The 20,621-nt window shown below is 29.5% G+C and overlaps 1 protein-coding gene across 1 annotated transcript; it reads right to left on the bottom strand.

Moving 5' to 3' along the window:
* Positions 1–3,492: 3,492 nt before the first annotated feature.
* Positions 3,493–20,619, bottom strand: eIF3d1 (eukaryotic translation initiation factor 3 subunit d1). The gene is made up of 15 exons (XM_087164647.1): positions 20,138–20,619; positions 17,355–17,400; positions 16,959–17,095; positions 15,894–15,982; positions 15,398–15,586; positions 14,293–14,425; positions 13,064–13,162; positions 12,924–12,972; positions 12,332–12,462; positions 11,472–11,554; positions 9,702–9,831; positions 8,093–8,235; positions 7,815–8,007; positions 6,305–6,395; positions 3,493–3,708 (listed from the first exon to the last, which is right to left on the bottom strand). Exons 1-15 carry the CDS (start codon positions 20,297–20,299, stop codon positions 3,692–3,694), a joined length of 1,692 nt encoding a protein of 563 aa, XP_087020773.1. The 5' UTR covers positions 20,300–20,619; the 3' UTR covers positions 3,493–3,691.
* Between the last annotated feature and the right edge of the window lie 2 nt (positions 20,620–20,621).

The following is a 20,621-nucleotide window of genomic DNA, read 5'->3' as shown; positions in this document are numbered from 1 at the left end:
GTTCGGTTCTTGATAATAAAGGTCAACTTGTAATGTTTCACAGTATATGAATATGATTATTTCAGTTAAAAAAGTGGCTTATCAAATAAAAAGGGATTATCATTTATTTAATCTCATGACTGGATATTAACCGAGTTTTGTACTTATCCGTTTGAAAGACACCCTTTAAAAATATGTTACTGTGAATGGCAGAAATGGGTGGCTGTTGACTTCCACCGGTGAATCACATAGTCACTTTGGTAATTGTCTGAAATATATACTAGGTCTAGTTAAGTGCCACTGCCCACCCAGTATGCATTTAACCAGTACTCCGAACACTGATGTTTCTCTTAATCTATCTTCAGCAGATATTAAAATATCGAATAAATATAATAATATCAAGGAATAAATTAATATCAAATCGGATATAACAAATATTTCGGACATTCACCAAATCGACTATGTAATTGTCGACATATTCTTGATTTCGGCCAATAACGGTAACATATATACTATATTAATGCGAGCTCGTTTTGAATAAAGTCACTAACAAAAAAATTTTTTTTTTTGACGAAACCTGTATTTCTACCCTCCAAGTACAGAGTGTAACAAATCTAGGAAATAATAAAATACTTTTGCTTCTTTCTATAAAGTATATTTAATCAGACATTATTTCACGTAAGAAAAAATGTTTTTTTCTTACAATGATTACAATTTTTGTTAAAGCATACCGATTCCTATATCCTCTTGTGGAGTTTTTTTAAAATTCGAAATGTTAATGAAATCGGTTGAATAGTTGATAAGAAATTAAAAAATAATTTGTTTTTAAATCGTTACATCAGCAGGGCCAGCACTAAGTATTCGCCTCCTCGCTAAATGTGATAAAATCGTTTAAAAAAAAAAAAATTTGGCGAGTGAATCTTTTTCCGAAAAGAAAAATACATATTCCTCTTGATCTGAAAAAAAAAAGGTTGAAAGGAACTTTTTTTGAACAAATCCTGCATTTATTATTTGATTACAGTAGTTTCCGTTTAATTATGTAAAGCATGAAGCAAATTAGGGTAAAATACAAATAATGCGATATCGGGTGACAAAATTTGCCCCGCAGTTAGTATCAACTAAACAGATTAAGCAATAGCAAGATGCATGTTATCACCAACCATTTTTGCAGAAAATATGTTTTCTCGCGACAATAACACAATGTTGATTCAGGTTTACCTCATATTACTGCTCTAGTCCATGAAGTTATTGTAAATTAACCACAACTAATTCCTATTTCTTTTTCTCAAAGACAATAAAAGACGTACATTTTTCATTCTCCTTCTGCTTTACTCCTTTCCAATTGCAAAATTGACACTTGATTTGAATTTTTCCACGGGAGAAAAATTAATCATAAAATTTTTTATTTTAATAACTGTCCTTGAACAGCTGATCCAATTTTTGGGTTCATGACTACGAATGTTAAACTCCGCAGCCTTGCTATTTTGAACCCAATCCAGAAAACAAGGGAACTTCTGGATCAAGTATTGGAAGAAAATTGCCTTTGTGGAGGACTTTTTGAGAGAACTAACCCGCATTTGCGTTACATGGAGAGGAAGACCACAAGTACCTCCCACAGTTAGCCTGACGGCAAGAGGACGCTAATCCATGATCCGTTTTCACCCGAGGATATTTCATGTCAGCACTGTGGTTGGTGCAAGCCGGATGTGAAATTCGCATGGACCAGTCGTCGCTTGGATTGAGCCAGGTTCACCTCGTTAGAGGGCGAACACTCTATCCCCTGAAGTATAAATTTTTTAAAAGATTTGCCTTTGGCTAAGAATTTTGAAATTTGGCTATTACTTTTGTTGATAGTTGGAAGTCCTTAGCACAAGCCCTGCGTCAGTTAGACAAGTGTTTTTTCACCAATAAAAATTAGGGCTCTACCACAATACACCATAACTAAATCCTTATGACAGGGATAATTGTGAAACAGAGTGAAAATTTCAGGTGCAGAAAATTGATATCAATTTATAAACCATACATGTTTCATATTTAACATAATTTTTGAACTAATATTTATAATTAAACTACCTACTACTAACTAATATCACACCTTTAGAGTAACTAATTAAAGAAAAAACTTACTTCTTACGAGAATTGCGATATTAGATTTCAAAATCGCGTGAATATGAATCCAAAATAAAAATTAAGCAGTTTTTAAAGACAGTGGGAGTCTAGCATATTCAATAAAATATTCCTCTGGTAAAATAGATTTATGACAGACTGAAGTAGAATCAATAAATTGCATTCATAAAAATATTTAATAGACTAAAGTAACTGAATCCATGGGTTTGAATTTTATGAGAGCAGCAGTTTTTTTTTAACATAATGTTAAACCAGTTAATGTTGTCTAGGTTTTTTAAGAGGTACATATTTTGTGAAAATTAAAAATCATATTAAAAGATCAACACAAAAGTTTGGTAAAGTAAGAAAATATTTTCAAAAATTGTAACTACAAATAAAAATCATTTATGACTGGTATCTTTTCATTTCCCCCCATATATTCAAAAATAACTTAGCTTTGCATCCAAATTTAAAAAATCCATAAAAATCATTGTCTCATAAATTTCAACTTGAATTTACTAAAAACGTGCATTTAACAATACCAGGGGTAATTGTGAGCTCAAGTCAAAATTCCAGAAAATTTGAGTTAAAAAAACTCAGTTTAAATTCAAAAAAATTTAAACGTTTTCTTCTCCCTTTTCTCAATATTTCTTAGCTTACTTAAAATATACTTAAAATTTTACACATACCTATGATGACCTGGAGAAGTAATTAAAATTCACAAATATGTCTTTTTTTCCTGAGTTTATGATTATAACAACTATTTACTGATAAAAAATGAAAATTAATCATGAATATAAGCTTATAAAGTATCTGGCTCTCCCTTACAAACAAATAAAATTAACGGTGTTTTTAAGTTCCACCTTTGAAAATTTGATTTCCCGAAACTTCTGTGATCAATGACTTTCTGAAACTTCCGGATCACTGTTAGAAAATCCGGAATTTTTTCCGGAGCACAATCAGCACCGCAATACTATCAATAAATATTATTTTCATTATGAGAACATTTTCAACTAGGTTATAGAGAAGAAAGTTTCGCAGAGAAAAATTTTTTTAATAAAAAATAAAGGTCTGTTAGAATAAATTTGCAAGAATGTTTAAGATAATGTTCGAATTTTGACTTCATGTAAAGTTTATAGAGGGAGAACCTCTTTGTTACATTTGAAAAAATTCACCGAAAAAAAGTTAGCCTTGATATGGCGTAAGCGATCGGTTAAGCTTACTCGCATTTTCATAGATTGCAACGAGAACCCTTTTTTAAAATATTTTTTCCTAAAGTTGAATTTGCCCAGGTACCATCAGGCGGTAGTAAATTTACCCTGGACAGAGCTCTGTAAACAATTATATTTTTTTGGTTGTGGATGAATCAAAAAATTTATTTTGACAGCAATCGAAACAAATGACCAGTAATAGAAACAAATTCTTTAATTCAATTTAATACAGATTGATGCTATTTTTCAATATGTCAATTTTAGTTCCCAATAATTTTAAAACTTAAAACTTATAGATGAGCCATTAAATATCTGCAGGTCTAGAGTTCTTTGAGAATGTATTCTGAATTTAAAGAATCTATTTTGACAAGGCTTGACAGCAGGTCTATTGAAGTCTAATCTTCTGCTCCTTCTGAAAAAAATAGAGAAAACACCCGTTTTATTATATAGCAATTATGGAAAAAAGCTAAACTTTACACAGTATCTAACTAAAACAGGTTTTCAACAACAAAAATTACAATTTAGAGGTATTATTATACTATATAAAATATAAATTACATAAAACACAGTATTTTTATAAGGTTATTGATTAATTTTACTTTAATTTTTTACTGAGAGAAAAATTGGAGATTTAATAATCTTTTGAAAATTGCAATCTGGTTTAGCATTTTTAATTTAAGTGTTTCACAAGATTCAAATGCAACAGCTCATTTTATATTCATATCGTTTGTTTTATTTTCATTCACTTTTGAATTTGTCAAAGGTCCCCGAGTTCAACTCATAAAATGTTTGCAATTTTAGAATTATTGAGTTTATGACAGAAATTAGGAGGAAAAAAAAGCAAAATTCCGTTTTGAAGTAGGATCAATTATAAGTAACCCTTTTTGACATGCTCAATTCGTTGACTCTATTGTAAATTCATATAGCTCGCTGATCATTTGTTTGCTGCATTTCCTCTATCATTTAATGTTTAAAATTTTTTTAAAATCATTTGTAAGTGTTTAGTCAAATTTCAGTGATTACTAATTCTTTATTATTAGGCGACGCAAAGTTCGAATTTGAATTATCACTTCTGGAAGTGTTTGAATGAAAAAAATAAACATTTCTTAAACAAAAAACTAAGTCAACCTTGCCGGTACCGAAGATCTAACCCAGGACCCGTAGCACATGGGATAGAACCCATTCGCACTCATTCAATAGAAAAGGTGGACGTTAGTTTTGCCTTCAATATTACTGTGCATTAGAGCTTTAGGGAAAGAACCGTTATCATAATATGTTGCTGAGATGGCACACCTTCAGCCTTGATCGGAGAATTTTTTTCTAGCTTTAAAAAGTTAGCTATTAGTGATTTTCTTGCCTTAGAGTTAAGTCTTTGAGACTTTCTTCAACCTCACAACAATGCAAGAAAAATAATTTTGTGTATAAAGAATTTAATGACTGTACTCATATCTCTCTTCGACAGGACAAAATAAAGAGATCTTTTCATACATGCCAACATTGGAAAAATAAAATTAAGGAGATTTTACCAGCAACATATTTAGACTACAAGAACAGTTTTGATACATCATGTAAGTCACTAAGAAAAAGTTCAAAATTGAAAATAATATAAGCACTTATATTTAGCAAAGTAAAAAATATGTATATAATTCTTTACCTAAAGATTTTTTTTAAAACATTATTTATAATTACTTAAACTATAAACACTCAACATACTACAGTACTGGCAATAGTACCATTTGTTGAGGAATAAGAGAAGTATTTTTACCATTAGCAGATATTCTATTGCCAAAAATGTTGTTTTGAGAATATACGAGTAAACAGGAGATAGTCTTAAAATATAGTAGTCTTCATTAAAAATCAGGAGATTTGGCAGATATGTCTCTTGTTCCACCATACAGTGGACTATATTTGGTACTATCTGGATCTCTAAAGCACTTCACAATTCAAGTTGGACCTGACAAGCAGACTGTTAGCAGAGACAGATTAAAGCCAGCATTTCAGCTTTCTGAAACATGCATGTTAGATTAAGCATAAGAAATTTCCTGTGTGACCGCCATATTGTTGATCCTATTGGTGAAGTGTTCCCGACTTCGTCACCATAAATTGCTGACGTCATTTTGCCACTTTCAATTTTAAAAAAATTTATATCTTAAACAATAACTCTATAATACAATTAACGATAAAAAAAACAACAGTAATTTTGATTATCCTATAAGCACCTTTTAAGCACTTTGAAAAAAATATCATAATTAGACAGGGTTGGCAAGTTTTTGATAATTGATGGTTTTATTTGCTTGCTAGTGGAACAAGAAATTAACAAGAGAAAGGAAATTTTCTATCGCTAATAGGGAGAAAAAAAGGAGACAAGGTTTAGTTGGTCCCTGTAATCAGCAAAAATTCGAGAGATTTACTGATTCTATTACAGAGGGCGGAAAATGAAGTCTAAAATTGAGAATCTATTGCAAAATGCAGCAGAGTTGCACATGAGAGAAAAAAAAGCCTTACCACTGAATCCAGCTCAGTATACGCAAGCGCGGACGCGAAAGTATTTCATTAAACATGTAAAAAAATGATGTTATCATACACTACAGACAGACTGTAAGCAGAAATAGATTGGGGTCGAATTAATTGTGAAAACTTGGAATAGGACAATGTCTTTTTTCATAATTTGTGACGAAAATCAGCATAGTAAAGAAAAATATCACATTTTGAAAAAGGAAAAATTAAGCACTTTTTAAAAACACCTATTGAAAAAAGCAGCTTTAAGGGTTTTTAAAAAATGAAAATCGAAAATAAGCACCTTTAAAAAACACCACGAACCCTGTTAAATTAATAATTTACGTCATTCCATTTTTTTTTTTTTTTTTTTTGCACTATCAAGCATTGGAAGTTTTATAAAACTTTAAAATCTTCCAACTGAAAAATGGGACATTTATTCAAATCACATTTACTTCAAAGCTAAAAGTGAATACTTAATACATCAAAAAATAAAATAAATAAAAGAATACCATTTAATTCATCATCTGCTTCGTCATCGTCCTCATCATCATCTTCAGTATCAAAAGTATTATCGGGAATGTCGTAAAGGCGAATAACAGGCTGTAAAGGAAAGAAAAAAACTTATACTAATAATATAAGGTTTTATTATATTCAGCCAGGCACGTTACAAGTAAATGTAAGGTGTACAAACGTATTTCCTAAACCAAAAATAAAAACATCAATAATATTAATCTACACACTTTCAGAAATCCACAACCACTTAGAAAAAAGCACACTTATTTGCTATTAGAATAATGTTTAAAAAAAAAAGTACTTTTATGTAACTAATACTGTTATTCATTTTCCCTGTCCTTTTTTTAATATTTCAATTAATTCTAATCCAGATTTTTTCCCTGTTCTGAGGCAAACTCTGTTTTTAAAAATTAAAAACAATTTAGTGTTTAATATATATAATATAACATAAGTAATAATATAACAATAAGATAAAACAGTTTAGGGTTTTAAAAATCCCAAGTACAATGTAGTACATAAAAATCTAGATTTTAAAAGCATTTTTCTAAATTAAGTATAATAAAACATAAAGACATGAAAGCACAAATCGGCCTATCCGACACAAACAATATTAAATAAATCTAATGAGATTATATTTTTAAAAAAAGGAAAAAAAGAGAGAATTAATACTATTTGTAGATTATCTCAAGGTCACAAGATCCTGAAGGAAAAGAAAACAAACTTTGCAACATTTGCTTGTAATGGGCAACTTTTTAAATTCATATTAGATATTAGATCAAAATTCATGTAATTGTTAATAAGGATTTTTCCTAACTGCCAACATGGATAAGAAAAAATCCACTAGATTCTACGAAATAAAATAAACTTCATGATAATTGCAAGACTTACTACATATTTTACACATAGGGAATTTTAGAGATTTCATAGTCATCAAAATAGAAAATCTGCAATAATTTCCAGTTATGATTCGACATTAAGCATACTTGAAATGTTTACAGATAATTTCAAATATAATTAGGCATATAATTCCTCAAAGATAGTTTAAAGATTTTTTTAATTAATCTAAGAAGAGAGTTCTGAATAAAAATAAATTGACAGTTCAGAACAAAAAAAGTTTTCAACTTATTTCTATAAATGAGGTTTGCTTCATTATGTATTAGTAATACTTATTTACAGATTCAAGAAAGCAAGCAGTAATCAGTACATAAAAACTATCACAATAGGGACTATTACTGAATCTTGGAGAATTTTCTAAAATGCACAAAATCTGGGAGAATTTTAATTAAAGCAGTAGAAACTGGCAAAATCCAGTAGTCTACTGGAAAATCTGGAGTTGGCAGCTATGATTTTTGAATAAATGTCAAAATCAATTTATTATAATCATTAACCAACACCCATTTTTATCCACTAATTATTCTTTAATCAATATATTTTTAAATGTTCATATTTTTTTTTAAATGCAAATCAGAAGTGAGCCAACTGTTTTAATAAAACGTTCACACATACTTTATTAGGATCCTTCATAATGAGATATTTTCCTTCCTTCAACTTCATGCAGGTGTCTATGATACAACGGAGAATACCCCAAGCATTGTCCATATTCAAATTAATTTGATCTGCAAACTCTTTAGGCTTAAACTGCTGAGTTCCTAGAATGGCATGCTTAGCGGAGTCACGCACATGAACACGTGAGACATAGCTGGAAAAGTAAATAGAGAATGAGATTTTGTAACATTTCTCATGTTAAAAAAAAAAAAGAAAAAAAAAGAGAAGCTATATCATACCCAAATTTAATTTGATCAGAGCCAGCTAACAATGCCTGCACAGTCCATTTTGCTAGTTTGCAAGAATTGTTCTTCAGCTCGTTGGCCAGAACTGCACCTCTTTGAGTGTCTAATTTCTGCCTCCAATCTATACCACCAGAAGTCTAAAATAAAAAGAAAGATTCTCTTTTGAAAAAAATTACACAGGATTAAAATTCATTCTTTCACATATTATATAACTTTTATATTAAAGCACGCAGGTGAAATTTTATTTGTTTGAAATAAAATTTCGAGAAAAAAGGAAGGTTATCCCAAGGAACTAACAGATACCAAAATCACTTCCACAGAAAAGAAAAGAAAAAAAATGCTACTCAGAAGAAATTATGAGCAATAAATAATCAGTTTAAGATTTTAATAACTACGAGCATGTAATGAAAATGATTCAAAAATAAATTAATCTGAATGAATTTTATAAATATATACAATACAGAACCCGTTATCCGGAAATCAGAAAACCGGAACGAAATTCAATAAATTTCCACGCCATTTTTTTTAAAAAAGTGTTTTTTCCTCATAAGATTTTAGGATTTTTCTTTCCTTTTTGAAAGATGTTTACCCTAACATCATTTTGAAAATAATCATTAGTGTATTACCTCATTGTTTGTTCTTCTCTTGAAGATAATTTCCAAATATTTTATCTTTTTTTAGTTGGGTTTAACAATAAAAAAACGGCTTTTTGTAGCTATTCAGAAAACCGGAAAAATCAGTTATACGGAATAGTGATGGTCCCGGATAGTCGGTTCCCTACTGTATATATTTAAGGAATGGAGCATAGACCATTCCTGAAAATATATCCCAGGTATAACTTGACATAGCTTAAAAGGTTCAACAATAGTTCCTATAAAGTATCAACAACAATGTGGTCTGGGAAGTTCTACCATTTTGAACGGCATTTATTGTAGCAATGCGATATAAATCCTGGACAATCTGACGAATCAAACGACAACAGACACAGCAAAGAAAAAATCTTTTCAAAAGATGGAAAATAAAGCACTTTTTACAAACCCAGAATAAAAAAAGCACCTTTAAGGGCTTTTAAAAAAAGTGAATCAAAAGCACTTTTTAAAAAACTACACACCCTGATTAAGAGTCCAGGTGAAACTGGAAATATCTAATAAAGTTGCCAGCAGGATATTTTTTTTTGTTGGAATCATTAAATAAAAGTACATTTTGCTGCTTTTCCATTTTGCCCAGACAAGAATATTCAAGCTATTTCTTAAAAATAAATAAATAAAAAAAAGCTAAAAAAAAAAAAAAAAAAAAAAAGCTAAAAAAAAAAAAAAAAAAAAAAAGAAGTTGCATTTGCATTGTGTGAAAACTCAATTATAATGTTGAAAAACTCAATAATTAACACTACAGAATGTTCGTTACCCAAATAAAACTATTTAGAATCAGATTTATTTTCATCGCCTATTATTTAATAGAATCAAAAATGTTTTTTCGGAAACAAGTATTTAGAAGATTTACTTTAAATATAAAACAGTATCAATCTACATTTTACCGAGTTTCATAAAGGAATAAATAAGTTTATGCATTTATACAATCATAACCTAATTTTATAAATACTTACTCTAGGGTCCCATTCATTTAAAGCTTTAATATTAATAAATTGTGTTTCGGAGTTAGGACCTAACATAACAGCATCATGTTCACAACGTACAATCAACTCCACACCATCTCCCAGATCCCAAGTACGATACCTGTAATGCAAAAGGATTTTAAACATACTGTGCATGGTTACCAATCTACGACTGCAAAAAAAAAAAAAAAAAAAAAAAAAAAGTGGCCGCTTTGATAGATATCCCTAGTAGTTTTGGCAATAAGGTACCCTTTTCTATACTTAAGGTACCAGAGTTTCACAAAAATAAAACTAATCTATAATTAATAATCTAACAAATCTATAATTAATATTATGAAAGAAAAGAAAACTCATTTATTTAAGAAACAAATGTATACATATAATTGAAAAGCTTTTGTTAATGAATCGGAAGACAACGACGTCCTATTTGATTAAATATTTCAGTAAACCAAATTGAATAAAATAGAATATTATGCTTTTATTATATTATAATTGATCTACACAAAAACAATTTGGAAGGGCCCAACAAACCCTTTCAGCTTTTCCTTTGTTTGACAATTGTTTAATTGTTAGATTAACAATTACGCAAATGTCTTTTTTTAAGCGTAAAGGTTCAAAGATGAAAAAATAAATAAATAAACGAAGTACAAATTAATTAACTAAGCGCCGCCAATAAATTATTTTCTTTTTTTATTTCTATAACAGCATCGAATAGGGGCATTAAAGCAAAATATTTTAAAATGAATGTGTTACAATAGAAGCTAAATTATTCATAACTAATGGGACAAAGCATAAGCCAAATATTGAAGTTGTTAAATATTTGGGAATACCATTTTTTTCTTTTTTAAACTATAAATAAAACAATTATTTATGTGATAATCGCCATAAAGTATTGCAAGTTCTAATTGTAATGTGTCAACCAAGAGGTACTATGAAATTAAATACTTATAAGCTTTTCTGTGGCTTTATCACAAAATGGTTATATATATAGTGTGTGATTATACCACAATTTATGAACTTAACACAATTCACTGCAGAAAAACAGATTGTGTAATTTAAAAAATTAAATAAAGTGTCAAACAATTCAGGCATTTGTGGTGAAAAATACCATATTTTTATGACATTTCAATTAAAATCTGAGTATTGTGCTGTTATTAAACAGAAATTCTGAAAACCTGCAGGATTGCCACACTAACCTGGAAAAAAACAACTACCTATACATATTATGCAAAATATATTAATAGGAAACACACAATCACTGTGCTCTTGTGTGAGCTATAATGATCTAACTGTACTATTTTTGAGTGCAAAACAAAAACTATTTCGATTTGGTAGAAAAAAAAACAGTTGAACTTATTGCCATAGTAAATGAAATAGTTTAGTATAGTTTTAAAATCTCATCTTTACATATCATAAATTGCACTCTGAGTGGTCACCATTTAAAAAAATTCCTGTATTTCTCCCAATTTCTTAAAAAAAAAAACTAAAAATTCCACCCAGCATTTCCCCTTTTACTTTAGGTGATTTGTAAATACCCTGTATTCTCCAGGTTTTTCCCTGTGGAGTGGCAACATTGGAAAAGGTGAAACTTAATATTTTTTTTTTTTTTTGGCTTAAAATGATATTGAGTTTTTTTTTATATGGTTTAAGTCAGTTGACTATCAAGAATGTGTAAGGTGATAAGGGTTCTAATGCATACTTACAAATAAAATAATTATAAATAATAAATTTATGCAAACATTAAGAAGTGAATTAAATAACCTGTATGCAACAGATGCAACTTCACCCTCTTCATCGGTCTGAATAAATGGGTTAACATTTTCAAAAGAATACTTCTCTTCTCCCTAAAACAATAAAAAATAAATACTTTAATTAATTTACATAGATTTATTTTCATTATAAATTAATAATAATTTCACAATATTTAATTCATAGATAAATGTTGATTTTAATAGGTAATAAACTCAGATTGATCCATTTCATTAATTATAAGTTTTACTTAAATATATGATACATTATTTCAAATATTTTAAAGAAAATGTAAACTTAGTTTTAGCTCTGTTAATTTTATGCTTAAAATTTTAAGGTTTGAAAAAGTTTGTAATTAAAAGTAAAAATTTGATACAACCTTAATCATTGCAACTTCACTCTTAGCTGAAGTTGCTCATCAAAAAATGTGAAAAATATTTTTAAAAAAACTTTAAAACTTCGAAAGGAAAAGTACAGAAAACAAGTGCCTACCAGGCAAAGATATATAATTTGAAAATTTTTGTCTAAAACGTTGCGCAAATGTAAAAATAAATTATAGACCATTATTAAATTTATATAGGTTATTAAAAATATTAAACAAGCATAAAAAGCTACAGCACATTTATTTCAGTCATACCCAACTTAAACTTTAAAAAAAAAAAAAAAAAATGTTCGATACACAGTAGGAACGACCAAAAAGAAGAGAGAACTATAAAGTACATATGTGCAAATCCAACATGCGTCGCACAAACGAGGAAAATCCCTCATCAAATATCAGCGGTTGAAGCTAATTGAATATTATGAAGAAATTGAATATTAATTTACTAAAATACACAAAATAACTAAAGATTTTGTAAAAATCAGATTATTACCATTTTCAAAACTTGCTGTGAAAAGTTGTGATTAATAAAGGTAGCTTCCAAAGCTAAATTTCTTGGTGAATTAATACTATTTCCTTCTTCATGAGGTGGCTCAGCAGCAGTTTCATTGACAGTAAGTAAATCTGCAATAATAAGTTAATTTAAAACACTAGTAAGTAAATATCTTTAGTTACTATGTACATTTATTCTCTGGGAGACTTGTATGTTACAATTAATAACAAACAGGTTTTCAGGCTCTATTAGAGAAACAGTGTATGAAGTAAGAGTATTCAAGGATTCATTAATTTACATGAACATTTAGAGGTGACAGACTCTTTTAAAGCCATTCCTTTAAAATAAATGCATGGAAAGTATGAAACTAATTTACAGTAAGACATTCTACTAGCAAATAATATTTTCCAAATACGGCTCTTCATTTTTAAGTTAATAAATATCGAGCATAAATCCAACTTACATAATTTAGATAAGCATGAATTACATAAATACCATATAAGGAGCAGGAATTGTATAAAAAGCATGAAAGAATTGCAAAAAGCATAATTTACATAAAAGCACAAGTTGAGATATGAAAGTATAAACTTACCAAATTCAGAGTCATCTCGTTTATCAAAAAACAACTTATTTCCAACTCTCTGAAATAAAAGAAATATATATTTTTTTAACACAAAAGGAAAAATTTTGGCAACTTTAATATAAAGTAAAATATCAGGATAAAATATTTACCTGAACTACTACATCCCAAGAGTAAATAGAGCGTGTAGTACACATAAGTGTCGCGATAATAGCATCAGTGGCAAACACATTACCTTCTGATTTAGTTAGCTGTAAAACAAAACAAAGTTATTTAAAAAAACAATGATATTACAAACAATATATACAGCAGATATATATATACAATATATTGCAGAAAATACATATCATCTAAAATGAAATTAACAATGCATTTTAGAAAATAAAATTTTTCTTTAACTATTCAAATATTAGGAAAATGAAATAGTAGGATTTTATCTATGAGTAGCATTGAAAAGCATTAACATTATGACTTTGTAGCACAGCCAGTGGTAAAGGGCCAGGGCGAAAAATAGAATTTTATTTATAGTGGAGTGCCAGAGGCTGAAATGGAAACATTTCATTCTGATGGCTATACAGAGAAGAGGGGATTTAACTCTAGAGAGTTTTTAGTTTTTATATTTTTCTGAACATATTTAAATATTAATAGGGTCTTAGTTACATGGAAATGATCAATATTCAAAGCTACTAAAAACACATAACATTTTCTGATATAATTAAATCAATAAAATCATTTTCTTCACGTGAAAAGTATTAATTGATCGCACATTAAAATCAATCTCATAGTAATGTGGTATAAATAACCTAATAAGAAATAACTTAAGATAAAATTTCATAATTGTTGCACGGGGAACTAAATATTTTACACATAGGGAATTTTAGGGATTTTTACAGTCATCAAAATAGAAAAACAGCACTATTTTCCGGTTATGATTGAAATGAACTTGAAATGTTATACTTTATGTTTACTCAAAATTTTGAATAGTAATAGGCCTTTAATTCTTCTAAGATAGCTAAAAGATCATTTTTTAAATTTAAAAAAGGAAATCTGAGTAAAAAAAACTGAGCATTTTAGAACAAAACTGATTTTTATAAATGAGATTAGCTTCATTATGTATTAGTAATATGTACTTGTTTAAATATTCAAGTAAGCAATAATCTGTGCAAAAGTTCTACATAAATGGAGATTCTTTTTTTCATTTTTTTTTTTAGAAAACTTACTCAAGTTTAAGGGAATTTTCTAAAACATGCAAAAACCAGGAGAACTTTTTTTAAACCAGTAGAAACTGGCAAAATCCAACAGAGTAGGCAGTTATGATTAAATTACCACTATTGGTTGGCCACGTAGAATGAAAGCAAGAATAAAATAAAAAAAGAAATACCTTTCGAATGATGGGGTCATCAGTAGTTGTAACCTTATGGAAAATTCTATTTATTCTTTGTAGCTGTTTCTCTAGCTTACATGTAACTCTATCATAGGACTTGTCATAATACTCGACAGCTCCACAAGTATGTCTGGAAAGTTCAGAAGAATGTATTACAACACAAACAAAATTTTTAATTTTATGACACAAAACTTAAGACAACTCGGACTGTACAGGGCTGCCCCTCAAATCAGGTTTATAAAATTTTACAAGTCACCTTGTTTTTTCTTTTATTTTTCACAAAATACAGGAGAACAAGAAAAATGTCAATATTTTAAACAATTTTATTTAAAAAGTTATTTTCCCTTTTAATGCTTAATCTTTATTAATAAGACAAGAGAACTGGATTGTTATTTTTACTTGTAGCCTTGTAATTTTGAACCTGATCCAGAAGAAAAGGAAAATCCTGGTACCAGTATTAGGAGAAATTTGCCTCTGTGAAGAATTTTTTGATAGAACTAACCTACATTTGAGTTACAAGGAGAAAAAAATCACGAAAACCTCCCACGGTAAGCCAGACGGCAAGGTGACTCTAACCCATAGATATCTCTAATGGTAGACTCTAACCGTCTACCACTAGAGATATTTACATTAGCACTGTGGTCGGTGCAAGCCGGATCCGAATCTGGTTCATCTCAGTGGAAGGTGAACGCTCTATCTCCTGATCCACCACGACTCTACTTATATTACTATATGCTGCTAGTACCATTTAAACTACTGCAGTACTGGCAATAGCGCCATCTGGTGACGAATAAGCGATATATTTTTGCCATCAGCAGATATTTTATCCCCTAACTTTTTAAAAAAATTTCTTTGCAAATGGAGAAATTTGAGAATATTTGGGTAAATGGGAGATAGTCGTAAAATACAGGAGTCTCCATTAAAAAAGACTTGGCAGACGTGAAAGATTAATTGTTTAAAAAAAAATTAAGTATGAGGAACTCAGAATAAAAGTAAAAATTCAAACTATTTAAGAAAGAGTAATAGTAACTCAAATAGCGAACAATTAATGAATTAGAAAACAACATAAGAAATATCCTAGAGCACTGTAAATAAAACTTACACATCTTTCCCTTCTCCGACTGAAGGTAAAGATAATTTTCCAAGCCTAGGAAAGTCCATTTCTTCAATGACCTGCCACTCTGGACGGACAGTTACAGAAGCATCACGATTCTTAACAGGAGCTTGACCTTTGTTGTCAAACTTATGACGCATCTGCTTCTGCCATTTTCTAACTTGCTGAATACGATCACTAAAAAATAAAACTCATTTTAGCAAGGTTGATATGATTTGAATCACTCGATTTTTTTAAATAAATAAATAAGGGATAGTTAATTTTTATTAGACACCCTTGTGGTTTTCATAACAGTTATTGGACAGCCAATCCCTAAACCATACGATTTTTAAAAATATTAAGCATTATTAATAAAGTATAACAGTGTTGATTTGTAAATATGAAGAAAAAAAATCTTATATAAATAAAAATCTGATTTTTTCCTTAAAAAAATCAGGAATTTTGTAAAGAAAAATTTAATGAAGATGATAAAGAATAAAGTTACCGTTCTCGTCCTTTGGCCATTTTAGACAATATTTGCATTTGGGCTTGCTGTGCCTGCTTCATTCTTTCTCGATTACGCATGTTCCTTTGCTAGAAAAATAAAAGAAATAATTAATAAAATTATAAACGTATGTGCATCATTTTATAAATATTATTAGAGAGATTCAAGGAGATTTTTGTCGACATTAACCCATTAAATTAGGTAAGGTTACAAAACTAATTATCTATTTTGTAGCTGAAATGAAATACCACAATATCAGCATTCAAGGTTAGCTGACATAAATCAAATGAAGGGTGCGTAGCCAAATCTTAACAAAAAATAAGGAACTTTTAAGCACTCAAAAAATATTTTTAAGCAACATATACATTAAAAAAAAAATTGCAAAATAATGTTCAAAGGCTTTACACGATAAAACAACTAGTTTCTGAAAAGAACTCTTTTCTTGATTATATTAGCCGCCACCATAAAAAGATTGATAGATTTTTCGGTTCAATTTCAGAGGGTGGAAAATGAAGACTGAAATTGAGAAAATCTTGCACAATGCAGCAGATTTGCACATGAGAGTGGTAAAAACTCACTGAACACAGCTCAGTATATGTACATGCGGACCCGTAAGTATTTTATCAGACACGTAAAATGATTGGTGCTTTCCTACGCTAAGGCCCCACGGCAGGCTGAAATGGATTGCAAAAGCATGGAGTAGAACAATGTAAAAAGCACACTTTTGCACAATATGTGGTTAAAATCAACATGGTAAAGAAAAAAAATCTGATTTTCAATAAGGGAAAATCAAGCACTTTTTAAAAAACATCTAATGAAAAAAGCACCTTTAAGGGCTTTTAAAAAACGAAAATCAAAAATAAGCAGCTTTAAGCACTTTTTAGTTTGAAATTTTGGTTAATAATTGGTGAGTATTACTTTAATTTGCATAAAACTGAATCGATAATTTTTGTTTTGGTTACATGATAGAATTATTTCTTGACAAAAATTAATCACATAAAAAACCATATACAAAATTGAAGTACATCTTACACATAATTATATATGGTATTTTAAAAACATTACTTGATTCATACGGAAACGTCCTCTATGATGCATGGGTTTATGAACCCTAGTTGTATCTACTAATTGGAAAGTAGTTTCATCTTCTTCATGGAAATAAGCATACTGACTGCCAGCTCCAAACTGAGATTGATACTTATCTAAAACAAATTTTAAATTGTTACCAGAAATTTTGAGCTAATCAATGCAGTCAAACAGAAATATAAAAATAAAGAACAAATAAGATTGATCTCTTAACTTTTAATGTCTGCTAAAAAACAACTTCATAAAATAAGGCATAGTTCATTACTTAAGTATACAGTAGAAAGCTTGATTATTTTTACATAGAAATTTTTTAAACAAACAATAATATATAAGACTTATTGATCAAACTAAATTGCAAAAACTTAAGATACTCACTAGCATATCTACGATCTTGATAGGTGCTTCCAGTCCAATCGGCAACCTGTAATCAGTTAAAATTTATATTAGTTAGCATTAATACAATGATCTTGTTTTGATATAAAAATAGTAATAATTATGCATCTTAGTAGTACCCACAGCAACCTATAGAATTCGTAACCGTGGTGATTCGGGGGATAGAGCATTCGCTTTCCAATCAGATGAACCTGATTCAATTTCCAGCTATGAATGCTCGATACGAATTGACCATTCATCATCAATTATAAATACGAATTGACCATACCGGCCACAGTGCTGAAGTAAAGTATCCTCAGTGGTAGACTGATCATGGGTTAGATTCTATTTGTCATCAGGATAACAGTGATAGGGCTTTTCAGGGTGCATAGTCAGATTTTTCAACAAAAATATAAGCACTTTTAAGTACTTTCTTAGCACTCAAAAAAATACTTTTAATCACTTTCCAAAAACAAAAAATCATATTTTCAAAAAACTTTACTTAATGAAAATAAAATAACTAGTTTCTGATAAATATTGCAGAGAAAATTTAGAAAAGCATTCATTTTTGTAATTTAAAACAACAATAGACAAGGCAGAGAAAAAAAAATCTGTTTTCAAAAGATATTACCACCTTTTACAAATCCAAAAAAGAAAAAGGACCTCGATGGGCTTTACAAAATGTAAATCAAAAATTAACAACTTTAAGCACTTTTGCTACAAATCGTTTGAAGACGCCCCCCTTTTACATGGTCATTTCTTTCAACTTGTTTTTGTGGGATATATCTATTTCACTGAGGAAAGCAAGTGCGCTCAGTCTTAGTTTCTTCATCATTGTGGCACACGAAAAAGTTAAAAAAAAAAATCACAAGGCACTATCATCTGGAATATCACCACTATAATATCAACTCATAGCTATCCCTGGGTAAATGTCTACCTTGGCAATTTTAATTAGTTAAGACAGGTAACGTGATGGAAATAGTCCAAACACATTGATGAAAGTTATTTGAATTGATAACCCACAGAATTATGACTGAAAATGTAAATTAATTTGTCTTCTTTTATTATCCATTATAAGACTGCATTATATTATTAACAATCAAGATAGCAACAACATGATTCTTTTTCTGAGAACCAAATACTTCCTCATTATTTAATGAAATAAATAGAAAATTTCAGTTAAATAAAAATTCACTAGCATTGAAAATATATAAAATAGTTTACTTAGGTAAAATTGATAAATCAGATAGAATGAGTTCCTAAGTGTAGATTATGGTGTAAATTGAATATTTTGAGTTAACATTTATTGTTGTTATTTTGGGCGCTGAAATGTTTTAAATACCAGGGGTCTGTTTAGAAGAAATTTGGGTCCGTTAACGGACCCTTCACAAAATATCTTTTCATAAAAACGGACCCTTCACAAAATATTTTAACTTAAAAACGGACCCTTCACAAAATGATTTTTCTTTTAATCGGACCCTTCACAAATTTGTTTATCTTCATTATTATTTTGTTAATCGAATAACCCCTTTCCAGGGCAGAAAACAAGAAAGATGGATGTAAACGAATTAAGTTTTGTCTTCAGTAGACGATTCTTCCATTATTCGTCCGAAATGAATATTCTGCTTTCAGCAGTATAGGCTAAATACCAGATATTTGTATGTTGCATCTCTAATTTAGAAGCAGCAATTGTTGTTTATTTTTTAAAATTTAATTTTTTTAATTATAATTTTACAGTGTTGAGCATAATCTTTTATATCTTTACAATTGCAAAAGTTTTTTTTTTTGTTGCAATAACGGACCCTATTTGCACTAATTCATAACAGCGGACCCTGTTTGAAAGAATGTGAGTAATTTTTTCACAATTTCACGAAAAACAGACCTTTCACAAAATGTCTAGACAGACCCCTGAATACTAAAACAGGAATTGTGGGGATATTTCAGTATTGAGATTGGTCGCACCAACCACAATCCCCCAAGTGCCAAATAGATTTTATATGTGCAAATTTATTAAAAAAAATAAATACATTTGCCTGGAGGTGGCTACAAGTTAGAGGAGATTTCTGCATCGTGATAAGTGGCAGAATATTTGCCAAGACAGGGCAACACCCTGCGAGAAACTAAAAAAAAAAAAAAAAAACATCACAGAAAGGGACCAACTCGAATGGTATAACTCATAGTCACCCCTAGGGCAAACATCAAATGTTTGTTTTTTTAAAAATTTGCAAGCTTTAAATCTAGTTGGTACCTTGGCGATTGCAGTTGGAGAGACAGATTATGATACGGATACCTTTCGAGTTCGTCCATTTCTGTGATGTTTTTTTTAGTTTCTTGCCCTCAGCTGCCAAGACTTGGCGATTATTCTGCCACAGATCACGATACGGAAATATCTCCATTACTAATTAATATATATACACACATAAAGATGTTAGTTTTTTTATTTATCTGAGCTGTTTAAAATGGATAACTATCATTATACCCCAATTCAATAATATAGCTAAGTTTTGATAAATTTTCACAAATGTCTAAATTTAATTCTATATATATAAAAAAATATATATTATTGAGTCATAAAAAGAATAATATTTCTACCCTGCCGCCGAGTATTCGGTATTCGGCAAAATCACTGCTCGTTACATTCCTACTATGCAGAACACTGCATTCGTACGATATTGGAGTGTGTTTAAAAAATAGTTATAGAACAAAACAAATATTATTAGAGTGAATAAAAGCACACTTGTTCAGAAAATGATATATAGTTGAAGAGAAATATCTTTTAACACTACCTTTCCCAGACGATCATTTTTTGAAAATTGTTGATAAGGCATGTCCTTGAATTGATCCGGTAAAGAGCATGGTCCCCAACCATTTGGATTATCTTGAATTACCGGGGGCACAAAATGAAATTTAGGCGTCTGCTCTGTCGTCTCTTCCTCTTTGGTTTCCATTGTTTTATTTATTTTCAAATTAATTTCAAATAGATACCATGCTTAGAGATGAGTTGCCAACGAAACCGTACACGTACAGTTAAAGTTTCAGTGAAACATAACTACACATATATTATTATTTATAGGGAAAAAGCACAAAATGTTTTTTTTCTAAATTATTTAATTCAATTTATTTAGAGTTATTTAAGCATTTAATATTAAAAATGACAATTTATAGATTTTCTTTCATTATTTTTTTTCATTAAAAGTTGGAGAAAAAGTTCCTTTTTTTAATTCAAGAGATTGGGTGGCTTGCAGAATCTGGTCCAACGATTGAATGTTG

This window comes from Parasteatoda tepidariorum, chromosome 5 (genome assembly GCF_982258835.1).
Source record: "Parasteatoda tepidariorum strain Cologne lab strain chromosome 5, Ptep-v5.0, whole genome shotgun sequence".
Taxonomy (NCBI): domain Eukaryota; kingdom Metazoa; phylum Arthropoda; class Arachnida; order Araneae; family Theridiidae; genus Parasteatoda; species Parasteatoda tepidariorum.
The sequence above is the reverse complement of the archived record's forward strand: the minus strand, read 5'-3'. Positions and strand labels throughout refer to the sequence as shown.